Genomic DNA, 24,792 nt, shown 5'->3' with positions numbered 1-24,792 from the left:
TAATAACAATGAGGGTCTAACAAATTCTTGCCAAGGGTGCCACATAGTTTTTCTGTTGCATTATGATCACTTACAACTATTCTTAATATTTGACTACATCAATACTGTCATCTTGTGTTTGGCGGCTGCAAGTACATGCTCTCGTCTTTGCCGCAATGTAATACGTCCCTTTAACAGTATTATCATAGATTTAGATAGATAGACAAAACAAAAAGTTGCCTGTACAATTTTTCCTCAGGAGTTTGTCCCATGTACCAAACTAATGCTACAATTGCAGAATTATTAGACCTTTTAAAATATCAGTCTTCACAAAGGTCCGTGCCAAGTAGTCACTGGTCTGCCATCATCTCCTGCATCCTTTATTAAATAACATCATCACCTTTTCTACTAATCCTTGTGCTTCTTTGCTCTTGGGTCCCGCACATTATTTTCAAGCGAAACTAAAACACAACTGTGCTTATTATTGTGTTTACCACTAGAGGGAGCCCAAGTTCTACATTTTGAGGATCAATGTTCCAACAAATGAAATAATAGGATGGTGGTCTAAGTCTGACTCAGTCAATGCGGTCAGCGTTCAAGCAAAAGTAAAACGTGCCTTTTTAATGCGTTTTTTATTTAATACAAGCACATAGATAACATTATTTTCAAGTTTTAGTGCAAAAGAATGAAAGGGCGAATGACATGACGTCTGCAGTCCAAATCACCACAGGGCATCCTATAAAGCCGAATGGTTTATAGGAGGATTTTTTTCCTTTTTTATTTTTCCCAAAACGCTTGTCAGCAAAGTGAACTTTCGCGTGCATCTTTGTGAAGCCAACAGGAAACTTGTGGCCGCATGTGCAATTTGTGGTTTATTTTCCAGATCCAATCCATCCATATAGTTTCTGTCTTGGAGACTATTTCAGCTATTAAAAAATGGGGTCGGGGTTTAGTCAGTGAAGTCATGAGTTATTAGTTAGTGCAAAAGAGTGGCAAAACTTGAAAGTCTATTTGACCATAGCAAGCATGGAAATGGTGGTTTTCCCAGAAATGCTGCCTAAAAACATCAATCGTTGACAGTGAGCGTCAAAAAGCGAGAACCGATCCTTTTCTTGCTTTAGTTGTCAGAAGGAACGACAAAAAGACATTGACAAGAAATTTTAATAAAAGACAAGTGATACACTCTGGAGACGTTTCTTGTCATTAGTTTTATGTACAGATAATTCATGTGACGCCCACACTTACACACGCACGCACTCACACACACAGGACTGATTGCTTACCGTAATCTTTGAAATGCAAATATACCTTAATGCACATTTTTTTTGGCCATGAATGCATTTTCGGCTCACACAAAAAACAACGCAAACGCAAAACCTCAAAGCCACGGAACATTTATTCCATATTTTTGCTATCTAGCTTTAGGTCCGTACTAGTAAGACAATTCAGCACACTAAAAGGTATTTCTTGGAACGAATGTTTTCTCACTACTGCTTTCCACAAGTGAACGCAACTTTAGTGTACGAGTCAGATATCTTATTACTCCAGTGGTGGGTGGTCAGGGCCATCTTTGCTGGCCTAATATAATCAAGAAATAAATTCTTCACATGGATGTCATATTATATCTTAGTGTTGTATTTTTAGGTGAGAGTTTTTATCCAATCAGAATTCAGCAAGCTCCTGTCGCCAGGCAGGTTTCAGAATACCAGAAGCAGGCACAATTTTTTCAGAAGCCTTCAGATACAATCGTGCACGTGGCTGTTGTGTCAAAGCCAATGAGCTTTCAGATTTGATAGACAGTTGCAATAGCCAATCAGATCTCGCGTTGGTTGCAGTGAGCATCCTTGCTGGCCTTACGCTGAAGGTGATGAACGTGTTTTGTGATTGGATGCTCACTCGCGAGGGGGCAGCGCGATGCGGAATCAACACACCCGAGAGTCGTCACTGGCAACCGTTCGAAAATGTAAAATATATTCTTGTTTTTTAAACCACAATGGCCGAAGGAGGGAAAAAGTGTGGATTTAATTGCAGATACGCTTGCGAGGCCATTTTCAAAATGGACCTTTCAAGAGAAGCAAGATCGTCCAACACTCCGTACTGTGTTAGTGTGTTTCTGTAGATTATTTCTCCAGCTGTGGTGTCATAAATGATGGTGTTAGGAAGGTGATTTTTTTCTAGTGCACATAATTGCCTTTCGAGTCAGGGCAAAAGAGCCGACTAGTGCGTGGACCTTTAGCTCTATATCGAGGATACGGAATAAATGCTCAAACACCTTCCCGTGAACGCATACATGACACACGTTGTGGAAGGTTGCGCATGGAGACAAACGGTCTGAATGAAACGACACTCGGTGAAGCCACAGCTGCAGGATGTTACAACGAGCTCCATAGAATCGGATACAGGAAACAGGAAGTTGACAGAGAAAAAAGGAGGAAGTGACGCAGGCAGTCCGTGAAGGATGGAAGAGGAAGCGGTCGGGAACGGCGAGGCGGTGTCAGACGCAACGAAAGGTTAAAGCGTCCCCTCGTCCAGAAGTTTGTTGATGCCGTTGCAGATCTTCCTCAGAGACAGTCTGTACTCGTCTCCATCGCCGTACAGCTCAGCCAGGAACTCGCCGTGGGCAAAATGGTTGAAAACGTGGTCGATGCGAGCGTGCGAGCGAGCCGTCAGGTGCTGCTCGACCAGCGTGTGAAGCAGGTCCCGGCACTCCAGCAGGAGCTCGGACAGAATATTCCGGTCAAAGGTGTACTCCACCTCATAGAAGGACACGGCCGTCATGGCCGCCTGGTTCATCTTCTTCTTGAAGCGCTCCACCGTGTCCAGCTCGTCCGGGCTGAACTGGTGGTTGCGGTACAGGATGCCGATCTTTAGGGCGATCTTGATGACGTCCTTGATGATCTTGTGGGCCTCCTTCTTGCTCTTGGTGTACTCGCGACTGGTCTTGTAGAGCTCGTCCAGGATCTCGCTGCTGGTGTCGTCCGTCAGCATGTTGGCCACCACCATGGTCGCCATTTTGCTCAGGATTTTCTTCTGGGCTTGCAGAGCCAAGGAGCGCGAGTTGAAGCTCTCGTGTCCTTGAGGAGGCAGAAAAAAAAGAGCAAGAAATGAGAAGGCGGATCTAAAATAAGAGTTGCGAGGTTGTACAGCTTGGCTGCTGATCCAAACATCCAAAAGTACGCTCACTCTGTGTTCAAGTAGAAGTTAGTAATGGGAAAATGAAGCTTCAAATTTGCGTCATGAACCAGCTGTTGTATTTTTCGAGTCCTCTAGATAAAGATAAAGATAAAGATGTCCTTTATTAGTCCCACAATGGGGAAATTTGAGGTGTTACAGCAGCAAAGATATAGATCACACAGAGTCGGCGGCGTAATGTAGATGACACTGTTGGGTCAAATAAAGGGTTTAAAAAAATGGCAATTCAGTGTGCTTTCAGCCCAATCACAAATTGTTAAAAAGAAATGAAAATTTGTCAACTTTTTTTTGGATAAAAAAAAGGCTATGAGGTCACATTACGTTTCATCCTATGTTTGAGTTGAAAGCTGTGAATTATTTTTGAAAAGTGAAAAATGACAAAAGTTAAATGATGACCCAAGACTACTTTTTATTGGATTTTACATTTCACAAGATAATACACCTTTTATTTTTTTTAAAATGACATTTAACTCCTTTCTGTGTCTTATTTACATTGTATGGTCACCTCTGGCTATTGAATAAAGTTTATTATACGCTTATTACTCTTATTTCGACAAAGTATGGTAAAAATCATGAAAAGTCTCCTTAAACACAGACTGACACCTGCTATCTTAAGCCGATCTTGACACAACTGCAGAAATAAGTGGACGTGCGTGGAGCTGAACAGATGTGCGGTGCAAGCGCATTCTACAACAGGGCGGCGGCCTTCTTGGAGTTGCCAGCAATCTGGTGGGCTGACTGAGGGAGGAATGATTACAATCTACTGTAGAGAACATCAAACAGCTGTAGAGCGATAAAGCCTCTGCACACTCTCTGTCCGCATGCGAGACAGCTGTGCACGTGTGGCTAGAACTATACTTAGTCAATGTTGAACACTCATGTTTGACATGTGGATGTGAGGAGCTGGCAAATGAAAACTTTATTTTATTTTATGGTGGGGCAGATGTCACTATATATATATATATATTTTATTTCATATAAGGGCCTAACTGGGCAAATGAAGTCACACTAGATCCACCAAACAGATCCTAGGTATGGGCGACAAAATTTGGAGCCAAACTGATGGGGAAAATAATTAATGCTTCACATTCAAATGAAGCACTTTGTGAGGAATTAATTGTAGTCAAGCAATCGCGCACTGATTATTCTCATTGGTCCTATCAAATCTGGATGTCATCTGGATATAAATTAGTTTGTTAAATCTTTAAAAATAAGTATGTAGAGAATGAAAAGGGTGGGCCCTAAGATTGGCCTTTGAGGATCAGGATACAAATTTGCTAATGGTATCATTAAGAGTATCGTATTTTCATGGCCATAAGGCGCACTTAAAAGTCTTAATTTTTCTCCAAAGTGGATGGGGTGCCTAGTAATACGATTACATGCTACCCTATGTTATGTGTTTTACCATGCCTGCGGCCAATAATACGGTGAGCCTCACATATGTGTTATGTGTTAAATGCAGAAATAGCAGCTGTAAGTGAGACAGTGCCTTTTAATACAAAAGAAAGAAAATAAGGTAAGCATAAAGAGACTGAAAAGGATGGGCCCTAAGATTGACCCTTGCGGAATGCCACAGGAAAGGAGGACGAAATCTCACTTATGGGGACCAACAACCACAGAAAAGTATGTATGTTATAGAAAGTAGGAAGTGAATATACAAAGGAAATATTCATTCATCCAAAACAAGCCCCCCAACCCCCACCCCCAAATGTGTCCTGGAACCTGGAACTGGAACACCATTTTAACGTTGGTCATTATGGTGGTACTCGGAGAGCGAAGTGTTTAATTTGTGTAAAACGTATGAGAACCACTGGAGCACATCATCTGAACATGTGTTTGTGTGTGAGTGCATACCCACAAGAGGCTCAAAGCTGCGCCACAATGGGCAAAAGCTGGCCGGTGGCATTTTCGTGAGTTAGTTTAAAGCAAAATGACATTTCATGCACATATAATTAGCCCAGCATGACATTTAGCAACAAAAAGCAAATGTCTGTCTACAATCATTTCAAAATACAAATGACGGCATGCGCCCTCTTTGTGCTCTTTTTATGGTGTCATGGGAGGACGAGTGAGACCTCGAAAGAGGCTTAACGGCAGGGGGGACGTCACTTTGAGCTTGTCAAACACACAACAGACATTTTATAAAAGCTACTCATACTTTCATCGGTAGCATTTGTCCACGCACTAATTAATCAGTCGCTAAAAGTGAAGTCGTGCTTTAGACCCGGGGGACCCAAATCCAGTCCTCGAAAGCCCCTATCCACCCTGTTTTAGATGTCTTCCTCTTGCGTCTCACCTTATTCAAATAATCTGGATCATTATCGGGTTTCTCAGAGTTTGCTGATGAGCTGATTATTTGAATGAGCTGTGTTGGAAGGAGGAGACATTGAAAACTGGCTTGATTAGGGAGCTCTTGAGGACCAAGCAGATCCACTGCAAATAAAAAAAAAAAACTCAAGTATAAACAGCCAACTATATGAGAGCTTGACCTTTTAACCCAAAAGTGGAATTTCAATTTAAAAAAAAAAACATCCATCCATCCTTTGAAGCCCTTACCCTCACGTGGTGCGATGCTGAGGGGGGGGGCGTGTGTGACCCTTGGGGAACATGCTTTTTTTCCCCCCGCCGTACTCCAATAAAGTGTAATTGCACCTCCACTCCAGTAGTTGGCAGTGGCGCTCTCCTTGCCTATTACGTGCAGCAAGTATTAATTCTCAGGTGTAGATTTGTTTTGCAGGGGGTGGGGGGCGTGAATTGTTTTCTTCTTGCTAGGGAGGGCGTCACAAAAATAATTGAGAAGCACTGGTTTAGATTTTGTTTAACAGCAGTTAAGTTTCCCAGCTGCGACCCTTTACGCATCGAAATACATTTAGATGTCACAACATGGATGACGATGTACACATTATATTTGTGTCGCAAAATCAGCATTTAACAGTGTGTTCTTCGTCAGAGATCAGTGCAGATCCGCGCTTCACATCAACAGGCTCTTTATCACTGTCATTTCCTGTTGCTCTCAAGTACCTCTTTGTTGTCATCAGCCTCCGCTATTCGGAAAAGCAAACCGGAATGATTTGTGAGAGCACACTGATGGAAGCAACAGCTTTGCAGACCACAAAGAATGTGTGCACAACCAACTTGAAAAATTAATCACTGATGAGTGAAATTTGTTGGCGGAGCTGAAAAAACAAACACCAGAGGTGGAAAAAGTACTCACGCAGGAGTACGGATGCACTTGAGTGCAAAATTTTAAAATAAATAAATAAACAACAAAAATCTGTATGCTACTAATGTATGCTAATTTCAAAGGTGGAGTTTGTTATAATTTACCGAGCCTATTTTGACCAAGTAAGGAGTTGAAAGTAGCGTTGCAAATGTATATGAACTTCCCACCACTGACAAACCGCTATTGTGAAGTCGTTCCAATTAAGCCAATCGGCGCCGATCGAGTTCTTGACCCCAGGCCAGACTCGCTTTTCAAAGCGTGCTTGCGATGGAACACAACATGAAGAACGAGAATGATGGCGAACGCTTTGAGGTGTGAGTCAGAGTTTTGACTAGAGGAGTGAGTCAGAGTCGAGTTCAGGATGTCACAACACACACCAAAAGCTGCTCGGCCGGGCCGGGCCAGCTGTGTCAAAGTGGTTTTCGTGGTCACCTTTCACATTTTGCTTCTCATAAAAAAAAAAAAATAAATAAATAAATAAAACGTGTCTGTGGAGACAGAATGCCAAAGGACGATAGACCACCCGTCCACGCACATCACATCAGTCCTGGAACTTTTCTGACAATCCCATATGAAATGCATACTTTTCTTCTCTTGGTGAATGAGGGCCATCCTGTGCAAAATGAAGTGTTTCACATGTGCTTGTGGAAGATGGGCTCTCCACACAGGACCATCCAACCATCGACGCCATCAAAGAGGTTACATAAGAAGTCCATTTTTGACGTCAGGATTAGGAAGGTGCCCGATGCTCCACTGGCATTGACTGTTGACTACACAGTCCCTCTTTGTTCCGCCTGATGTTTTTGGAGTGCTGAGTCAACACTTTCTGTTGCATGACATCAAAATATACATCCAGTGTGGAACATGGAGAGCAGCCAAAGCTGCCATGCAAAAAATTCTATGGCGCCATCCACGAAGGACATCTGGATTTAGTTACTCACTTTTAGTCTGGCAAGGATTAGTTAAAGGAAGGAAAGAAAATGTAAAACAACACTTCATTTCCAGTTATCATTTTAACAAGACATGTTGCATCTGAACACTTCTTCACACTTAGTCAGCATCTTCTATATTGCTCGTGTTTCTGTGATTTGATGTGATGCAGCGATTGTGTGACATGTGACTAAAAGGAATGTGGCATCAGAACCGACCGCAGATGAGAATTGACAACATTCGGCCTTTCGATATGCAGTAACCCCCCCCACCTACATTTTTGGGGAATTGCTTATTTTAATTGGTCTACCCTTAAAGATACCACAAACTATGATCCCTAAACACTGCACTTCACTTGAATTTGTTTCATCTTTTTGAAATGAAATAATGAATCAATGAATCCATTCAAGCCCCAATTCTGGTGTGCTCACTTTGGCCTCCGCTGGGCATTGTGACGCAGACATACATCAAAGAAGAGTTTTGTAACAGAATAAACACTCAATAAGCTGCAGTAATTGATTATTTATTTGCCGATGGTAAAGAAATTTTCCTTGCCTCCATGTGTCACTGCACCGTTTGTGTTCAAATATCTGTTGTTTAAAAAAAGTTATAACATTTGTAACATTTTTGCTCGTTCTGTTATGCCGTCTATGGCATTTTGCAATGAGTGTCGGCAATAAATTAGGAGACTTCATTTCATGCTCATTCTTAAAATGTAATGTTCTAATTGATTTTATTGTAACCAATCAATCATTTTAATTTAGTTTTTACTATTATTATATTTCGTTATGTATAATAACACCGTTATCACATTATTTAATTAGTTATATGATATTAGTTTTCACTTAGCAATTTGGGCAAAAATGGCTAAATGGCGCAAAAAGTGTCACTTCACTCTTTTTTTCCATCATATTTTCTATTTGTGTAATTATAATTTCAAATCATGATTGAAATAAGAACGACAATTGAATTTACCCATTTTAGGGGAAAAAAACAGCCAACTGAAAGCCCCAAACATTACAGGAATTCTCTGTGTTTGCTGAGCCAAAAAAACGTCGAAATGTTTTTGCCGTGCTTCTCCACGGCTTCCAAAAATCCTTTCTGGATCAGATATCCCGCACTCATACAAAAACAGACCAACACACACACACACGCACGCACGCACGCGTTGCTCGTGACAACATGCAGATGTTAAGCATTGGATAACGCCAGGTGACACGCCGCAGGTGCATGTGTTGTTTTGCTGCAGGCAACAAAAACACGCAGCAACCATGACTACACGTGTATGTGCTGTGCACACACTAAGGCACGCATTTACCTCAACATGAGGACTTTTTTGGTCCCCCTCTAAATATTGTCAGTCCAAACAGTCCAGATGCTAAAGGGTAGTCGTGTTGTTGGCAAGTGATGATGGTAGCAACTCGTATTTTCTATTTAGCGACCTACTTCCATAGCACTCACTTGTCCTCAAATGGCCCATTAAGGCTTCGTTGAATCGTTTGAAATGTGACAATGATGAGAATTTTTCCATGTATGGTAATAAATGTGATTGCTTCTTGTTGCTTCAGGAGCAAGTCAACGATGCAGTTGAAGTGGTTTGAATTAAGGAACACGCGTCATTAAAAAATACAACCCATACTGATGAGTTAAGGTGACGCAAAAAGGGTTAGCCTTAGACTTGTAGTCCGGAAAAGACGGTAAATCAGGGGTGTCCAACTCATTTTTGTGGACGGGCCACATCGTCGTTCTGGTTTGCCTCCGAGGGTCGTTATGACTGTGAAGCCATATAAATGTATGATCACCTTAACGTTATCACATACACACAACAAATTGACGGAAAGCCAGGCGGCAATTGTTTGTGCAACAATTCTTCAATTTATTGGAAAAGGGGAGGATTGGTAATCAATAAAAGTCAATATCTCATGTCTCAATGTTGTTAAAAGTGAAGAAAATGTGCTAGAAACAGGAAGTTGACGCACATGATTTGCCCTTCGCGGACCGCATAATATGAGGTCGCGGGCCAAATCTGGCCCCTGGGCCTTGAGTTTGACACCCGTGCGGCAAATGATCAGCTCATCAGTAAGCTCTGCGAAATTCTCATTTGAGCAAACATCTAAACATCTAAAACATGCAGGACAGCGGATCGCCCTAAATTTAGCGTCCAAAATGTTTCGGAACTCGTCAAGCCAGCTCTGATTATAATTTGCTGCTTACCAGTGCAATTTTCCCAACTTTGTGTAAAAAAAATAACCCAAATCTGTTGAAAATGGGCGAGTTCAGAAAACAGCCTGTCATCTTTTTTGGTGTGTTCTTCAAAATCAGACTATTTTCAGACTCTGTTGATCCCTGAAATGACGAAGCGGTACCGGGCGGCGCTGGCTGGCTGTGGTCGCGTTATCTTTGTAAAGACCGAATAGTTGACACAACTCTAGCTTTGGATCTAATGTGATTTGGTCGCCCTAATGATTGCAGCCAGACCGTGGCCGTTTATGTCTGCTCGTTCTGCGCACAGAAATGACTGGATATGCTCCCAGTTGAGAAGTGTGTCATCCCTGAGGACAAACGCGAGCACAGCAGCCTCGCATCAATACTAACAAAATGTCAGAAGAAATTCACTTCAACGGAACACGCATGACAGTTTGCATTTTACAATTTTTTTTCCTCTGGTCTTCTCTTTGCCTTGCTTCTGTTTTTCATATTTCGGAGCTGCAACTTGAAAATGACGTTTGAATGCGTTTCTTGATGAACGAGCGGACAGATGACTACCGTATTCACCAAAGCTCGACTCTTGGAATTATTTTTTCTTAATTTTTAAAATTCTAAATCTTTTTTGCCGTTCCAAGTCTCTCCTCCTCTCAGTCTGTCCTGTGCAGATTCCACTTGCCTATTTTGAACTGCAACTGTCACTTCATGACTCAAACACGCCAAGCCCTGCGCGCCACGTGTGCTCTGTAAATATGAAAAAGAAGAAAAAAAAAAGTAGCTAATGGAGAAAGAGGGCTAAGTAAGATGTCTTGTTCATGGTCACGCCACGTGAAATCTCTCCCAAGGCATTCTGGTGTGAAGGAGGTCAGTCACCTCAGCGTTAACAACACTTCAAGATGGAGACAAGCAATCTGAGCTGCAGCGTTAATGAATAATTCCCTTTTAATTCTTTCAATGCTTTTCATCAGCATGAGTTGAAAGTCTTTTGAAATTCTATAAAGGCGTTCACCCTTACGTTGTTGTTTCAGCAAATTAGGAACGGATCATTTAAAATGTATTACCGGTAAAAGGCGTAAAAAAAAAAACCTATGATGAATTTGAATCAATGTTTTCGGAGAAAAGCAGAAATCGTATTTTTACTTTTTTGCGTGAAGACATCCTCGGATCCGATTTCTGCTTCTTATGGTTTTAGTATTTTCGCTGTTTTTCTTCTTTCATTGTTCGGAAATGAGCCTTGAAAAATGAACAAGTGCACATTACCGTGGGAACTGGCGCAAATGTGGTGGGCACGCATACAGTTCTCTGGACCGTTTTGTCTCTCATCACTGTCCCATAAACAGCATGTACACATTCGTCGTTTGGAAAAAAAAAAAACGATATCCAAGCTGCACCTGGCTATAAGCCGCAGTTTTCTATGTTAAAAAAAAGAGTTGTTTATTGCATGTACAGAACGATTTTGTTCTGTGAATGCACATAAAGGTACATCAACAGATTGTTAAAACAGTGCCTTTTAATTCATTCATGACCAGCCCAGTAAAAAAAAAAAAAGGATTTTGACGTATTTATCCGTCAATGGTATTGAATGAGTTAACACGGCAACAACTTTGCTCATTAAAATAGAACGGACCCAAGAGAGAAAAAAAATCAAGATTTATTTAACGTATTTTCGAGCGCCCTCTACTGGTGAAAGAAAAATCCACAGAAAATATGCACCAATGTATTAACCGCATGCTTCAAAATCCAGGAAAAAATTTACGGCTAATTGTCTGGAAAATACGATACCGTCAAATGTCAAAACAGGTCAATTTGTCGTTTGTGATGAATGGAACAGTAAAATCTAGTCTTAAGCTCATCGAAAACCACTTACAGCAAAATCCTTTTTGAGTCCGAAAGGCACACGAGTACAAAATGCCTCCAGGCTTATTTGAGTCTTTGCGTGTCTCCCGTTTAATGGCCACGTCCCTGCAGAGTTGAGGCCAAAACAGGAAGTGGCAGGAGATGCCACTGATTAATACGCTGTTGGCTTGATTGCTTGTCACGAGGAAAGCGGAAGAAAATGACATCGGTGACCTCCACCTTGGCTTCCCATCACAGCCACTTGAAGGACGACACAACCAATCCAGTCCTTCGGGGAAAACAAGTGCTCCTCAAGAAATGCTGTCTGATCAGATAGCGGACCTCGTGGGATCGCTGCCCTTTGACCTCGATCTGCTTCAACCAGCTGCGGCCTGATATTGTCGAGTTCGCACGGAGCCAGGCCCGATCGGCTGGTTCGTCGGGCATGGGAACGGGTTGCAGGCGAAAGGCTTTTTTCGCCATCCTTCCCTCCACTGTGGGAGATTTTCGCGAGGACTCTGCTCTGCCAAATCCACATCACTGACACATCGCAACACATTGCATATCAACGGAAAAAGTGAATTGTGAACAAGTACGGCGAATACACTCGCGTAAGCGCAGAATTTTGCGTAAAAAGTTGTGTTACGATAAAGTTGAAATATAATATATAACATATTTCATTGAATGCTCTTTTGTTGCTCTTCCCAGCGTGTAAAAGTTGCTGTTGCTTGATCGTTTCAAAATGGCGGAGCATCAACACTAATTTAAAGCGACGCTCGTTTGACGTTAACATTGGCACGTCTATAATCGCTTTGCATGTGGAAAAAATATATCAGTACTAAAATGTCAATCCGTTTGTAACCCTTATTTGTAACCCTAACCCCGGTTTAAAGCCCTACTTTAGAAGCCTTACCCGGGTTTGTGACCGTTATTTGAAAACGTAAAATGACAGTATTTGCCGGACTATAAGGCACACATGTATATAAGCCGCAGCAACTCTTTTTTGAAAAACAAAAAAAAAACAACCAAAAAAAATTCTTTTTTTTTTGGTGCTTAAAATAATCTTGTTTTGCCAGCAATTCTGCCTTAAATTCCCCTAAAGGACCCACCGCTTTTCATCCAAGGAGTGAGAAGGAGAAAAATGCTTATCTGTGTGCGGGTGGCATTTGCGCAGGTGGAAAAATCCAAATGAATCTGAGAATGAGTGACAAAGATATCGAAATCTGGAGGAGTTGCTGAGGGTGGTAGAAGAAAAATGGCGCGCTCTGTCGCTCCTGTCAACGTCTCTTTGCGTCAGATCGACTTTCCCACTCAGTCGAAGCCTCTTTTCTTTTCCGGCATCCTCACCTCTGACGCTTTTTTTTTTTTTGCCAATCTCGTCCTCTCTGACTTCATTTTCACTGAGCCGAGCGTCAAGGAAGTAAATGTTTTCCGGCCCTGGTTGAGTAGCTTCTGTCATTGGCCCTCGCCAAGTCTCAGCATGGCGCGGCGTTGCTTTTAAAAGCCATCCACAAGGCTGCCACTTAAAACACACAATCATCCCGCCGATGCCAACCTTCCCCGTTACTCCGGCCTCCACTTGGCCTGTTTACCACTTAACCCCATTTGGATTCAATTTACATCCAAGTGGGCCTGTGGGAAGATCCTAAGAGGACCAGGATCGAGATGCAAAGGCGATCGGTCCTCTTTAGGGACACCAAAACTACACCCATAAAAAAAAAATAATAATAATTTTGTGATCTGGTGATTTTCATCATCCCTGTGTATAATTAATTTGTCTTTGCAGTCATAAACATCATCCAAATAGGCAAAAATAGTGATTAAAAGTACAAATTAAATACAGCCACAGCTTCAGAGTGCCCCAACACTTGCAAGGAAAAGATCAAAATTGGGATTGTACTCACTAGGCCACGCCTCTTAAAGGCACACTCCAAAACTCAAATACTATTGTGTAGTATTTTTGCAGAGGATAAAGAATATACGCCTGTGTGTGTTATATTGGCTGTCCAATTTCACACGTAGGCCTTCAGTGAAGTCCGACATCGTCCGTCTTGAATAAATCCCCCTCATATTACCATCATTTATGTCAAATAACAAGACACTTGCGCACTACTGAGGGTTGGACAACCTTGCTTCTTTTAAGGTCCGTCTTGAAAATGGCCTCGCAAGCGCATCTGCAATTAAATCCACACTTTTCCCTCCTTCGGCCATTGTGGTTTAAAAAAGCAAGAATATATTTGAGATCTTACAACGGTCCCCAGTAATGACTTTTGGGTGTGTTGATTCCATTTGGCGCTGCCCCCTCACAAGCGAATATCCAATCACAAAACGTGTTCAACCCCTTCAGCGTAAGGCCAAGAAGAAGGCTCACTGTAACCAACTCGTGATCTGATTGGCTATCGCAACTATCAAATCTGAAAGCTCATCTGCTTTGACAGAACAGACGCCCGCACGATTGTATCTGAAGGCCTCGGTCGAAAAGTGCGTGCTCCAGGTATTGTGAAATCTGCCCGGCAACACGAACTAGCTAAATTCTGATTGGAAACTTTCACACTAGGATTATAATATGACCTAGCCAGATCATGCCAGGATGCCTTTGTTGCTGTGCCATTTGCATATTGTGTAGTATGAATCATTGCCGGGCAACTCGAATGTAGACTACGTCTGCTGGTGGCAACAGAGGGAATAAATCCACTCGTGTGTGAAAATGCCGGCTTCCTGATACCTTTCTATTGCAGAACGAGCGTGCATATTGTTGGATGAGTGAGAGTTGGGTAAGGTCACAAATTGGAGTCAGATTGCTAACTTGAGTTTATGTTGATTTCAAATTAAATTCCAACAATGTGAAGAATATGATTATAATTTCTTGACTACGTTCGGTCAGCCAAGAAGGCCTTGACCGCCCACCGCTGTGTCTGTCTGCATGTTTTGATGCACCTTCTGATTTCAAATATTGTGATTGATGTATTTTACATCCATCTTTACTCAGCTTCAACTCCAAATGTCTTTCAGTTTCATGAGCAATGAAATCCGACCCCGGGCTAAATCTGATGTCGTGCTGTCACTCTGTGGCTTCGACATTACAATTAGTAACCACCGTCGGGCACATCTGCTCTCCTCACATGCTGAATCAGTACCACATGTATTTTTCTATTCACCAGCCATGAGGAATCAAAATAACTTGAGCGATTGTGGACAGACTGACAGACAGCAGAACGAGGACCGCTCGGCTTCAGCAAACGGCATGTGGGCAAGTGCTTCATTGGAACGAAATGACATCAAAAAGAAAATATGACCAGTGGACCGTTTAAAGTCTGGAGTTGTACGATTCGGAACCAAATCGGAATTTTGAGGGAAAACTGCTTCCACCGTTGCATACGTCAACAAGCAACGTCATGCGAGATGCGGGTTTTATTTTACGCTAACATTTTTTCATGTATTTTTCCAACTTCAATCGTAAGAGAAGGATCAGCCACAATAGGGGATGTCCAACTGACAAGAGAATTCAACAATGATTCCTTTTTATCGCTTTTATCGTATTTCTAATTAGTCACAAAGTTCTGCAAATTCCAGGCTAAGCAGGTTTGCTCTAATCTGTTTATTTGCCAACTCGTTGTTAGAGTTTGCGATCAAATTGACAGAAGAAAAGAGTATTAAAAATTGTATCTTTAATCACCGAAAATTTTAACCAAGTAAAATTGGTGGAGTCATTTTTGCAGTTATTTTTTTTCCCCTCTCATTGAGTTGTATTTAAATATTTTGGAATTTATTTCCCTTCCCTGACCACTCGATCAGGAGAAAATCGTCAGAATCGATCAAAATCTCTTCACGCAAAGTGTATGATGCCCCGCCCCCTACTCTCATCAGAATAAAATGTGGGCGAGTAACTTATGCTGTCATCAAATAAAAGTTGATTTTAATCAATTGGAGTACAATTAATCCAGTATTTTATTTGACGTTCTTCCAAGTGTAAATTTTAGATTTTAGTTTTTTTTTCAGATGATAATTTTCCTTGTTTAGAGTAATTTGTGCTCTACGAAATTTACTGCGCATCATTTCTGCTCATGAACGCCACAAAGGTGGACGGATGGAAATGAGCAGAGGAATTACGCTAATTATAAACCATCGTCTTACTTAAAATGAGCAGGGGAGTTAAGAAAAATAATTCGGCCGCAGGAACTCGGGTGTCAACTTTCTGTGCCATCTCAATTAAAAGCTTTCTTGGTGTGATCAAATTGGATATGTGCTTTGGCTTTGAGGCCGTGAAAAGTCCAAGTGCCGCTCTCCTCATGGCTGCGGGCCCAAGCGCCGCCGCTAACTAATGACAAGGAAATAACTGTGGTTCCCGTCCTCTGACAAACGCTCATTTGAAAAGTTGTCTCAGCCTCGAAGGGAAGACATTTCTCCCGGAAACTTAACCCTCTCCGCTGACAGCGTAAATCCAAACCCCCCACGTGTGTTCACTCTAATCCAAGACTACGAGGAAAAACTGCCACATTTGAGCCTCTCTTTCCTTATTGCCATCAAAATGTCGTCAACCACACATTTATTTCTGGTTTGCCTTCTGCTTCCCACAGGCTTTGTTGGATCGCAAGATGGGAAATTATTTGTAACTTAGAAAGGAACACTTCCCCATGAAGCCAGATTTTAAAGAGTTTATAATGGGTTATTAATGATGTAATAAACAGTTCAACAAATGTGTGGGATCACTATTTGGCAAGTTGAAGCGATTGCCTCAGTTTTCTACTTGCTCACTAAATATGTTTGAATTATATTTCGTTTAGGTCGTAGAGCAAACTAATTCTTATCTCAAATCACATTGTCGTCATGGTTTCTCGCGTGGGACCATTATGAAACTTTCGATGGGTTTTATGTTATTACATATTCACAACTAATGTATGGATAAATAAATTGGTCCAGAATTATTTGTTCAACTATTTTTCGATTTATTTTTGAAACGGGGAATAAGAAACATCAAATAGACAAACATGATTTGCCTTTGCGGGCCACATAAAATGATGAGGTGGGCCGGATCCGGCACCCGGGCCTTAATTTTGACATCTCCAGAGAGGTGGAGGTGGGCTCACTATTTGGCAAATCGTAGACTCATTTTTGATGTTTCAATAAACTAGTTAATAACCTATTCTAAACTAGTTAATAACCTATTCTAAAGTGGTACCACATTTTCGAAAAAGTGGTAACTCCTGTGTATGTGTGTATGCTGTACCTGGTTCGAAATTCGCAACTTTTTTTTTTGGGGGGGGGCTCTTATTGAGCCACGTCTACCATGAAAATATTGCTTTTGCGCCTTGTATTATTGCTAGCATTTAATTAGCGTGTATTGGAAGGCAGTTGCGTAGTTGTGCTTTTTTTTTTTTTTTTCACCATACCCGAAAACTTCCAGCAGGATGACTGGCATGAAGTCTTTTTTTTTTTTTTTCTCTTCTGGATGTAGCTTGTTAGCGCCAATGCTAATAGTAACACAAAACAAGAGATTTCATCAGATTTTCTGGGCCATTAAAGTGAAAATAGAAGGGAACATGAGTTCATACCGTTTCTTTTGTTCGGTTAAACAAATGCATTTTCTGAACTTATAGCTGGAGGGTGATTCATCTTCGCTGTTGCCGAAAGCGGGGGAATAATCACATTATATGAGCTCATTCCAAGGTAATGTCTCCACATTTTCCGACTCACACTTCATAATAATGCGCACGATCAGTCGTGTCGTGCCCGAGTTAGGTGCGATGGGGGGCTTCACGGATGTGGTGTTGCCTTTCACACCACCTCCTTTCTTTTATTTGCGATTCGCCACAATCGCAATCTACTTTGAGCCGCCCCAGTCGATGTCCGCACTAATAATTCCTTCTTCAATCTCTGTTCGGTTTGTGTCACCAAATCTGTGAGGCCTGGCCAAAATACCTCTGTGGTTTTAGTTCATGTTTCAAAAAGTAAATTCCTCTTGGAAAGAATATGAAACATGTCACATGATGCAAATAACACCTGGAAGTCTGAAGGTTTGCTCTTTGCAACAAAAATCTCCCGAGTTGCTTTTTCCACTTTCAGGATTACTACCTTTTTTTTTTTTTTTTTTTTTTTTTAACAGTTTGCGTTAGAATTTTCCAGAAGCACCTCGTGGAGTCTTGTCGAGTGTGGGCGTGTGTCGTGTGCAGCACTCTCCATCTGCGGATCAGATTAAACAACCCGGGGATGCATGCGAGACCAACACATGATCCGCATGGAAAACCTTTTGAGGATTTCTTCCTCCAAACTCGCCTTCCAGCTTCAGGTCCGTGTTCTAGAATACTCTTTGCTCTCACCAAGAAAAAAATTGAGCTCATTTGCACAATGTTTCAGGTGCACCGTGTCTGATGAGTCATGTTTTTCCCTTTCACTTTTTGGCCCTTCCTACGGGTAATAATTGTAACTAGTGTGCTGCACTAAAAAGACCAACACTACTAGTTGAGTAGAATTGTCATAATAACGAGGAATTAGTATACTAGTGCACCTCAGGCTAGAGAGCAATGGTAAATCCATTTGCGCATTTTTTTGAGAACATTTATCAAGGTTAAAATATAGGTACTAGTACCCTCTTTGTATACTAGTAGGACAACTCTGGAATAGTAGTCGGTGAACTAAATAACGCCATTTGTGCACCAATTTAATATTATTGAAATCCAGCTCAAGGTTTTTGTACTAGAATGTTTTTTTTATGTCCACACTGGTCGGATCAAGAAATATCTAGTGAGGTAAAAGTGTGACCTAGTTGGCAACTGCAGTCTACTAGTCCTACTAATGACATTATAACATTATAATTAACATCTGTTGTGAAATGTGCTGAACAAATAAAGTTATATTTTATTGTATTGGAACATGGGAAAAAAAATTAAAAATATTACAAGTCATTCTACTAGTGCACTGAATTGTCCGACTACATTCGTAATATTTCAAAGTCCCTCATATGTAAAACCAGCGATGACAACATTATGGGCGGTCTAATAGTACAAATGGATGTTTTTTGTAAATTTGTCCAATTGTGATTACACACAAGAATATCCTGGTTGAGGATTACATTCTTGTTGTGTCATCAAACAACGGCTTTCGTCTCTTTGTTTATAAAACAAGGCCAAAGAAGCAGCCCTCATGCTCTTGTGGATGTCATGGCTGGCATGCACCACACAAGCAAACACTTTCTCAACACGTCTTGAGTTCTAATGCCGTGTTGAAGTCTGCAAAAATGTGTGGAAATAACATCAGCAGATGGCAGATTGATTGCACGCTAAGTGAATCATCGCGATGATGTCGCCAAAATAGGCTGTGAGCTGACTCACTGTCCACCAGCATAACGGCAAAGTCGCTAAAAGAATCCTTTTCGCCACCAACGAGGAATCTTGTGAGGGGGTTGGAAAAATAACACAAAATGCAATCCTGTCGTAAATAATGTATACATGAGTCGTGAACAGTAGTGATGGCTAAATGAAGTTTCAAATCTGCTTCATGAACCAGTTGTAGTATTTTTGGACTCCTCTAGATGGCACTCTTGGGTCAACATTGTGCTGAAAGCACAATGAATTGACATTTTTTAAACCAACAGTGCCATCTAGAGGACTCGAAAATACAGCGGCTGGTTCGTGAAGCAAATTTGAAGCATCAGTATTGAATATTCTTCTTTTTTTTTTTTTGTGAATATCTACTTCACTTTCCGTCCTTTTTCCTAAAACATGCAAAGGAGTTGTTGTTCACATTGCACGGAGCATCCGACGACACGGAAGTGTCTTTCGGGTTGAGTTGCGTGCTCTCAGTTTTCTGTTTTGCATCTGCACTGTGACCGCGGTGGCAAATGCTTTGACAAGTTCAACATCTCACTGGGCATCCACGGCAATCACTGCCCTTCTTGGTTTGTCCACAGTGGTCTGAAAAGGCGAATGTTGTTTAAAGGTAGCCTTACATAATATGCCGTCTTCAACATATGGCTGTAAACTGCTTCCAAAACGGAAAGCGCGCCATCCCAAAAAGAGACTCGCTGGTTACAGCAAGTGGCACTCAACGAAGGCTTCGGAACGCTTGAGCGCAAATGATCTCGTTTTGCAACAGGCTGGATGACCTGCTCGGATCAAACATCTTCCCTGAGGCGCGTCGGAGGTCACTGAGAAGCAAGTTGCATCATAAAATATGCGTACTAACAACAACCATAAACTGCTCAAGCCAGAAAGGTCGCTTGAAACAAAACACATCAATATTGACTCTTTGTTCCAGCTTGCATAATACGTGCGACATTTAGCACGCTCGTCATTCTCATCTGACAAAAAGTCATTTTTGAACGGAAAACGCACGTTGGTCGGCGTTCATCTTGACTTCCAAAATCCAAATGCAAAAAATGTTGACCTTTCGGAGGCAGTCACGCTACTTTTTCTTTCCCTTGACAGTCGAGCAAATGATAAAAATTGCGGTGCAGCCACAAAGCAGGATGCTTTCAAGTATGAGTCAGACTCTATTGGTTGAAGAAATTTCATTTTCCTTCACTCTCGCAACACAGTCCAGACAGGAAGGACTCCTCGACTTTAATTGATCTGGTTTTGTAAAGACTTTGCGTCTCGGACAAAACAGAAAGTTAAATAGCTTGTCTCCGATCATGGCTGCATATGAAAGTCGCGTTTCAAAACGGGACGACGTGGGGGGGGCGTTGCCATGCTACGTTCATCCAGCCACCTGGCTCACATCTCAATATCCCGCTACCTCGGCTCGGGGATCAAAAAGACAGACAGACAATGTGCCAGATGGACAAACAGATGGCGGAGTTCAACGGAGCATCATTAACATACAAAGCTTTAAAAAAAAAAAAAAAAAAAAAAAAAGAGTAAATGATGATGATTGACTTGTGAAGCCGCAACACATCTTTGCTTGCTGACTTGAGAAGCCAATTGAGCATCTATTTGATATCCAACTTTAGGTTTGTGTACTAGTGAGCGCTTTGGCCTCATTAGGAAGATAATTCGGCACACTCGTAGAACGACTGCGTGGACGCTTACGACGAGGCACATTTTTTCCGCTATTGCACACAAGTATGCCAACATGATACTAGTGAGGCAAAACTGTGCACTAGTTGACTGCGCACTACTAGTATTACTAGTAATGCGCTGGATATTACTTTGTAGCTTTTTATATCACAAGTTGCAGTTGTCAACTTTTAGAACTTTGTTTCTCTAGTGCTTTGTAGTAACTTGAAGTTGGCCTACTAGTTAGGACCAAGAACGTATTAGTACATTGACCTTAAGATGGCTATCGAGAATATGAAATAAATTGTTATGGAAAGCCATTTTATTCGATATACAGGATATTAAATAAATAATGGCCTTCCAAAAAATATTTTTAAATATTGTTGATATCCAGCTCAAGGTGGAACTAGTATGCCAAAACTGGTACTAAATGTGAGCAAGACTGTTGTCCTACTACTGCAGGATTTCTCAAATATGGCGGCAGTTGGGGATGGGAAAATGAAGCTTCAAATCTGCTTCATGAACCAGTTGTAGTAATCTTGGACTCCTCTAGATGGCACTCTCGGATCAACATTGGACTGCAAACACAATCAATTGCCATTTTTGAAAACAACAGTGCCATCTAGAGGAGTCAAAAATACAGCAGCTGGTTCATGAAGCAAATTTAAAGCTACATTTTCCCATCACTAGTGGTGCGTGGGCTCCCTCTAGTGGTACTCCAAAGAATCACTGAATTAAATGTTCAAATGGTGCATCATGTGACTGTGGCAGCACAATACATTTGTTAGTACAAGTAGAGTTCAGTTGTATTTAACTTTTAGGGACAATAAGTTTGCATTTCATCTTGAAATGTTTGTTTTCAAGTACAGTTTTCATTTTTCTCGATCTAAGTGCAGTGTTAATATTCAAATTATGCAAAATATTACCATTGTGCTTGTGCATGTGAGGCATTCTACTAGTGCGCTGAATTGTCATACTAGTGAGGACAAAGAGTGTACTAGTACCTACATGGATCTTTCGCTGGGTGCCAGGCACATGAACTAAATGTCCAAACGGCTTTCCGACGATGAACCACAACACTCCTGTAAAACTGATCAAGTATTTACGCAGAGAGAAGCGTTCCGAGCCGCCGCAGCCTCCCTCGCCCCACTCGGATGTGTTGACAACCAAACACGTGTTGGAGCTCGCTAGTAACTGGTGGCGATTGAGCCGCCTTTCACGAGCAGACTACCCGGCTGGGCTCTGTGTCAGTCGTCAGCATCGTTAAATTGCAGCCGCTTGGGTATATCCACATACGAGGAGCAAATACAACAATACACAGCTGATGAAAATACTTCAAGTGATTGGAAATGTTGTGAAAAATGGCACCCAATGGACTATAAGGAAAGAATCAAAATTAAAAAAAAAAAAAAGTATTTTTTTTTCTTTTCTTTTCAGATTTGCAAAATTTTAACACAATTTTAAATGGATCTCGTCACGGCTGTCAGATTTTTAAAAAAAATTGTCAAATGGTCGGGTTGTCACGCAGGCGTTCCTCCGAGTGGCCGCTTCACAGCAATGATCGACTTGAAGTCATCCTCCCGTGGACGTCTGCTTACAGTCTTACGTTTCTGTTTGTGCAACGTCAACGAATGTGCTGAATTTAAAGGCAACGAGTGGAGCCGCTTTGGCAGGGAAGTAAGTTGGCTGTGTTCGCCCCCACAACGGCGCAAACGCACTCGTCGACGAGACTACCCAAAAGAGAAAACTGCACTCATGAGCATAGTTAGACTACACTCGACTTGCACTGGGAAGCAAAATCGAGCCGCTGGAGATACTTTTTAGATGAAAAACTCATAAGAGTAACGTCAAATATTAAATGACAAGTACCCATTAGTTACCTCTTATAATAAATTTCGCGTACACATGATAGTTCCTTCCAATATCAAATCAAGAATACCCGTGAGATGTACTTTAAAATATTCAATCGAGATTATGCCTCCATCCACATCCATTTTCGGAGCCGCTTCACCTCACGAGGGTCGCAGGCGTGCCGGAGCCCATCCCAGCTGTCGTCTTGCAGTCGACCAGGTACATTCAATCATCTAGAGTATCCCTTAAAGTTATTTCAAATATTAAGTCAAGCGTACCCATTGGTTGCTTCTAATTTTCAATTTAGAATACTTATTACAGTTACTTCTAATATTTAATCTAATATCTTCTTCTTTTTTTTAAATTATGTTAAGACCATCCATATTAAATCTTACTTTCCTTTCTTTTGTAGGTGTTCCTTTTAATATGAACTCTTAAGTACTCATTACTTCTAACATTAAATTAAAAAAAGCCATTACGGGAGTGACTATTTTTGAAATCTAGACGACCCATGAGAGTCATTTTCTTTCATGTAGAAGAACTGCAGAGTTATTGTGTCCGATGTTCAATAACCTGTAGCGTCCGTGTAATACATGAAATGAATTCAATGCTCCATGCAGAGTGTGTGTGGAATATGAAATGTAATGAAGGCGAGTCGTGTACCTGGCGAAAGGTCCCCATCACTCTGCTCTCCGGAGTCGGAGTCCATGTTCTCCTGAACGATACGAGAAGGTTGCAGAAGCGTCACGCTCTCTTCTCCTCTCCTCTGATTTCTTCTCTTCCAGCAAAAAAAAAAAAAGGGAACGCGCTCTTTACTTTCTCGCTTCCCTTCCCCACCCAGCCGTTGGGTCACTGCAGCGGTGGGAGGAATGCTTTATGGATCATTTGCTGAGCTGGGTCTTTTTTTTTTTTTTTTCTTGCTCGTGCTCCCTTCTCCTGACTCCTTCACTTTCCTTCTCGCTTCTCCCTCTCATCTACTTTTCTGATGCCCCCTCCCATCTCGGTCCGCCCCCTCCTTCTCGTCCCTCCTCTTCCTTCTCCTCCTCTCATCCGGTGCCGTCCACTCCAACTCTTTCTGTATGCAGCCTGTTCGTCCCTCTCTCGTGCTGGGTGAGGGCGCTGCCTGTGTTTTGAGCCGAGCAGTGGGAGAGACTCATTCCAGGCAATTTAAAATTCATCCCAGCAGTATAAATCCCATGACCTCTTGTTACTGGCTCTCATAAAATGAGTTCCGTGGTGGTCACATGACATGAGGTCAGTTGATGTTTAAGCAAAAGGCAGTCAATGTTCCTTGCACGTCATCTCCAAATCCAATCTGGGCCACTTTAGGGTCGTAAATAAACTCGAAGCGGTGTTATGAAAACTTGGTGTTGGTCCGGGAACCGCAAGTGATCTATTTATCAAGATTGTTTGTAATCATGTTGGCCGTGGTGGGCTTGTAAACTTTGTGGTGTGCTTGGTGTCCTTGACTGACCTGTTAATGATTATTTTCCCCCCCAGAAAATTGGTTACTTGTGCGATTTTCTTAGTGTGATAAACACAATTTATTTTGCAGTTAAACATTTTATTTGATGTTTTGGCTTCATGGAACACAGCTAAAGATAAACAGTCTCTGTTTATTTACAATGTGTTGGGACGGCTTTTAATAAAAGAGAAAAAAAAACAACGTGCTCAAATAAATTACTTTAATCTGACGAGTCATAGATAAGATAATTAGTGCTCTCAAACGATTACATTTTTTTAACCAATTAATCACAAAAAATCCCGCAATTAATTATTAATCTATTTTTTTCCCTATTTTTTGTGAAGCTTTTTACAGGTATTTACTTGAATATCTTGTAATTAATGTAAAATCACCAAATATGAAGCGCATTTTAAATCAAATACTTTTCTAATAGCTTTCTTTAATCCTTGAATACGATCTAAATGGTAGTGATGGGTAAATGAAGCTTCAAATGTGCGTCATGAACCAGTTGTAGTATTTTTGGACTCCACTAGATGGCACTCTCTGTTCAACATTGGGCTGAAAGCACAACGAATTGCCATTTTTTAAATCCTTTATTTAAAGCAACAGTGCCATCTAGAGGACTCAACAATGCAACAACTGGTTCATGAAGCAAATTTGAAGCTTCATTTTGAATCTCTCCACCCAATATCTTTTGCTTCATATCGTTTCGGCCTGGAAGCAATCCGTGGAAAGTTATTCCTCTCATATAGGTGTGCGGTTGCGGGAGTGTGTATTTGTCACCGTGTTGGTCCATGACCACTTTGTCTGAACGCACAATCGTCTATTGTCTGCGGTCGGTCTTTAGTCATGTCAAGTGTGTCCACGCAGATTCCAGCGTGCGGGGGCAGGTGCGTGTGCAGTCGGCGGCCTGACAACAGTTGCGGCCCAAAGCGGCCCCCGGGTGTGCAGTTGATGACTGCTCAGCAGGAACATTTGCCACCAGATGCCATTCGCAGGCCTCACGCCTACTTTGAGTTTTAATATTAATCCGCGCCCATGTGCGTGTTCATGTATTCGATATCCTTAAGCTCCATGCACGAGAACGCTGCTTGTACTCACCAATAAGCCACTTCACT

The 24,792-nt window shown here is 41.6% G+C and overlaps 2 protein-coding genes across 3 annotated transcripts in view; one reads left to right on the top strand and one right to left on the bottom strand.

The window, feature by feature from the left end:
* The window catches only part of lysmd2 (LysM, putative peptidoglycan-binding, domain containing 2), a 49,051-nt gene that overhangs the window by 22,643 nt on the left and 1,616 nt on the right, over positions 1–24,792 (top strand). Inside the window, exon 4 of one of the 2 annotated variants that reach the window (XR_015843121.1) lies at positions 14,527–15,191. The exons of the other annotated variant lie outside the window; for it this stretch is intronic. The gene's annotated coding sequence lies outside the window, so the exon portion shown is untranslated. Of the gene's footprint in view, positions 1–14,526; positions 15,192–24,792 lie in introns of those variants that run through there. 2 annotated transcript variants of the gene reach the window in all.
* tnfaip8l3 (tumor necrosis factor, alpha-induced protein 8-like 3) lies at positions 1,124–23,178 on the bottom strand. The gene is made up of 2 exons (XM_088295448.1): positions 22,873–23,178; positions 1,124–3,053 (listed from the first exon to the last, which is right to left on the bottom strand). Exons 1-2 carry the CDS (start codon positions 22,916–22,918, stop codon positions 2,491–2,493), a joined length of 609 nt encoding a protein of 202 aa, XP_088151574.1. The 5' UTR covers positions 22,919–23,178; the 3' UTR covers positions 1,124–2,490.

Source organism: Idiotropiscis lumnitzeri, chromosome 5 (assembly GCF_059441095.1).
Source record: "Idiotropiscis lumnitzeri isolate Australia: NSW breed Sydney's pygmy pipehorse chromosome 5, RoL_Ilum_1.0, whole genome shotgun sequence".
Taxonomy (NCBI): Eukaryota; Metazoa; Chordata; class Actinopteri; order Syngnathiformes; family Syngnathidae; genus Idiotropiscis; species Idiotropiscis lumnitzeri.
The sequence above is the reverse complement of the archived record's forward strand: the minus strand, read 5'-3'. Positions and strand labels throughout refer to the sequence as shown.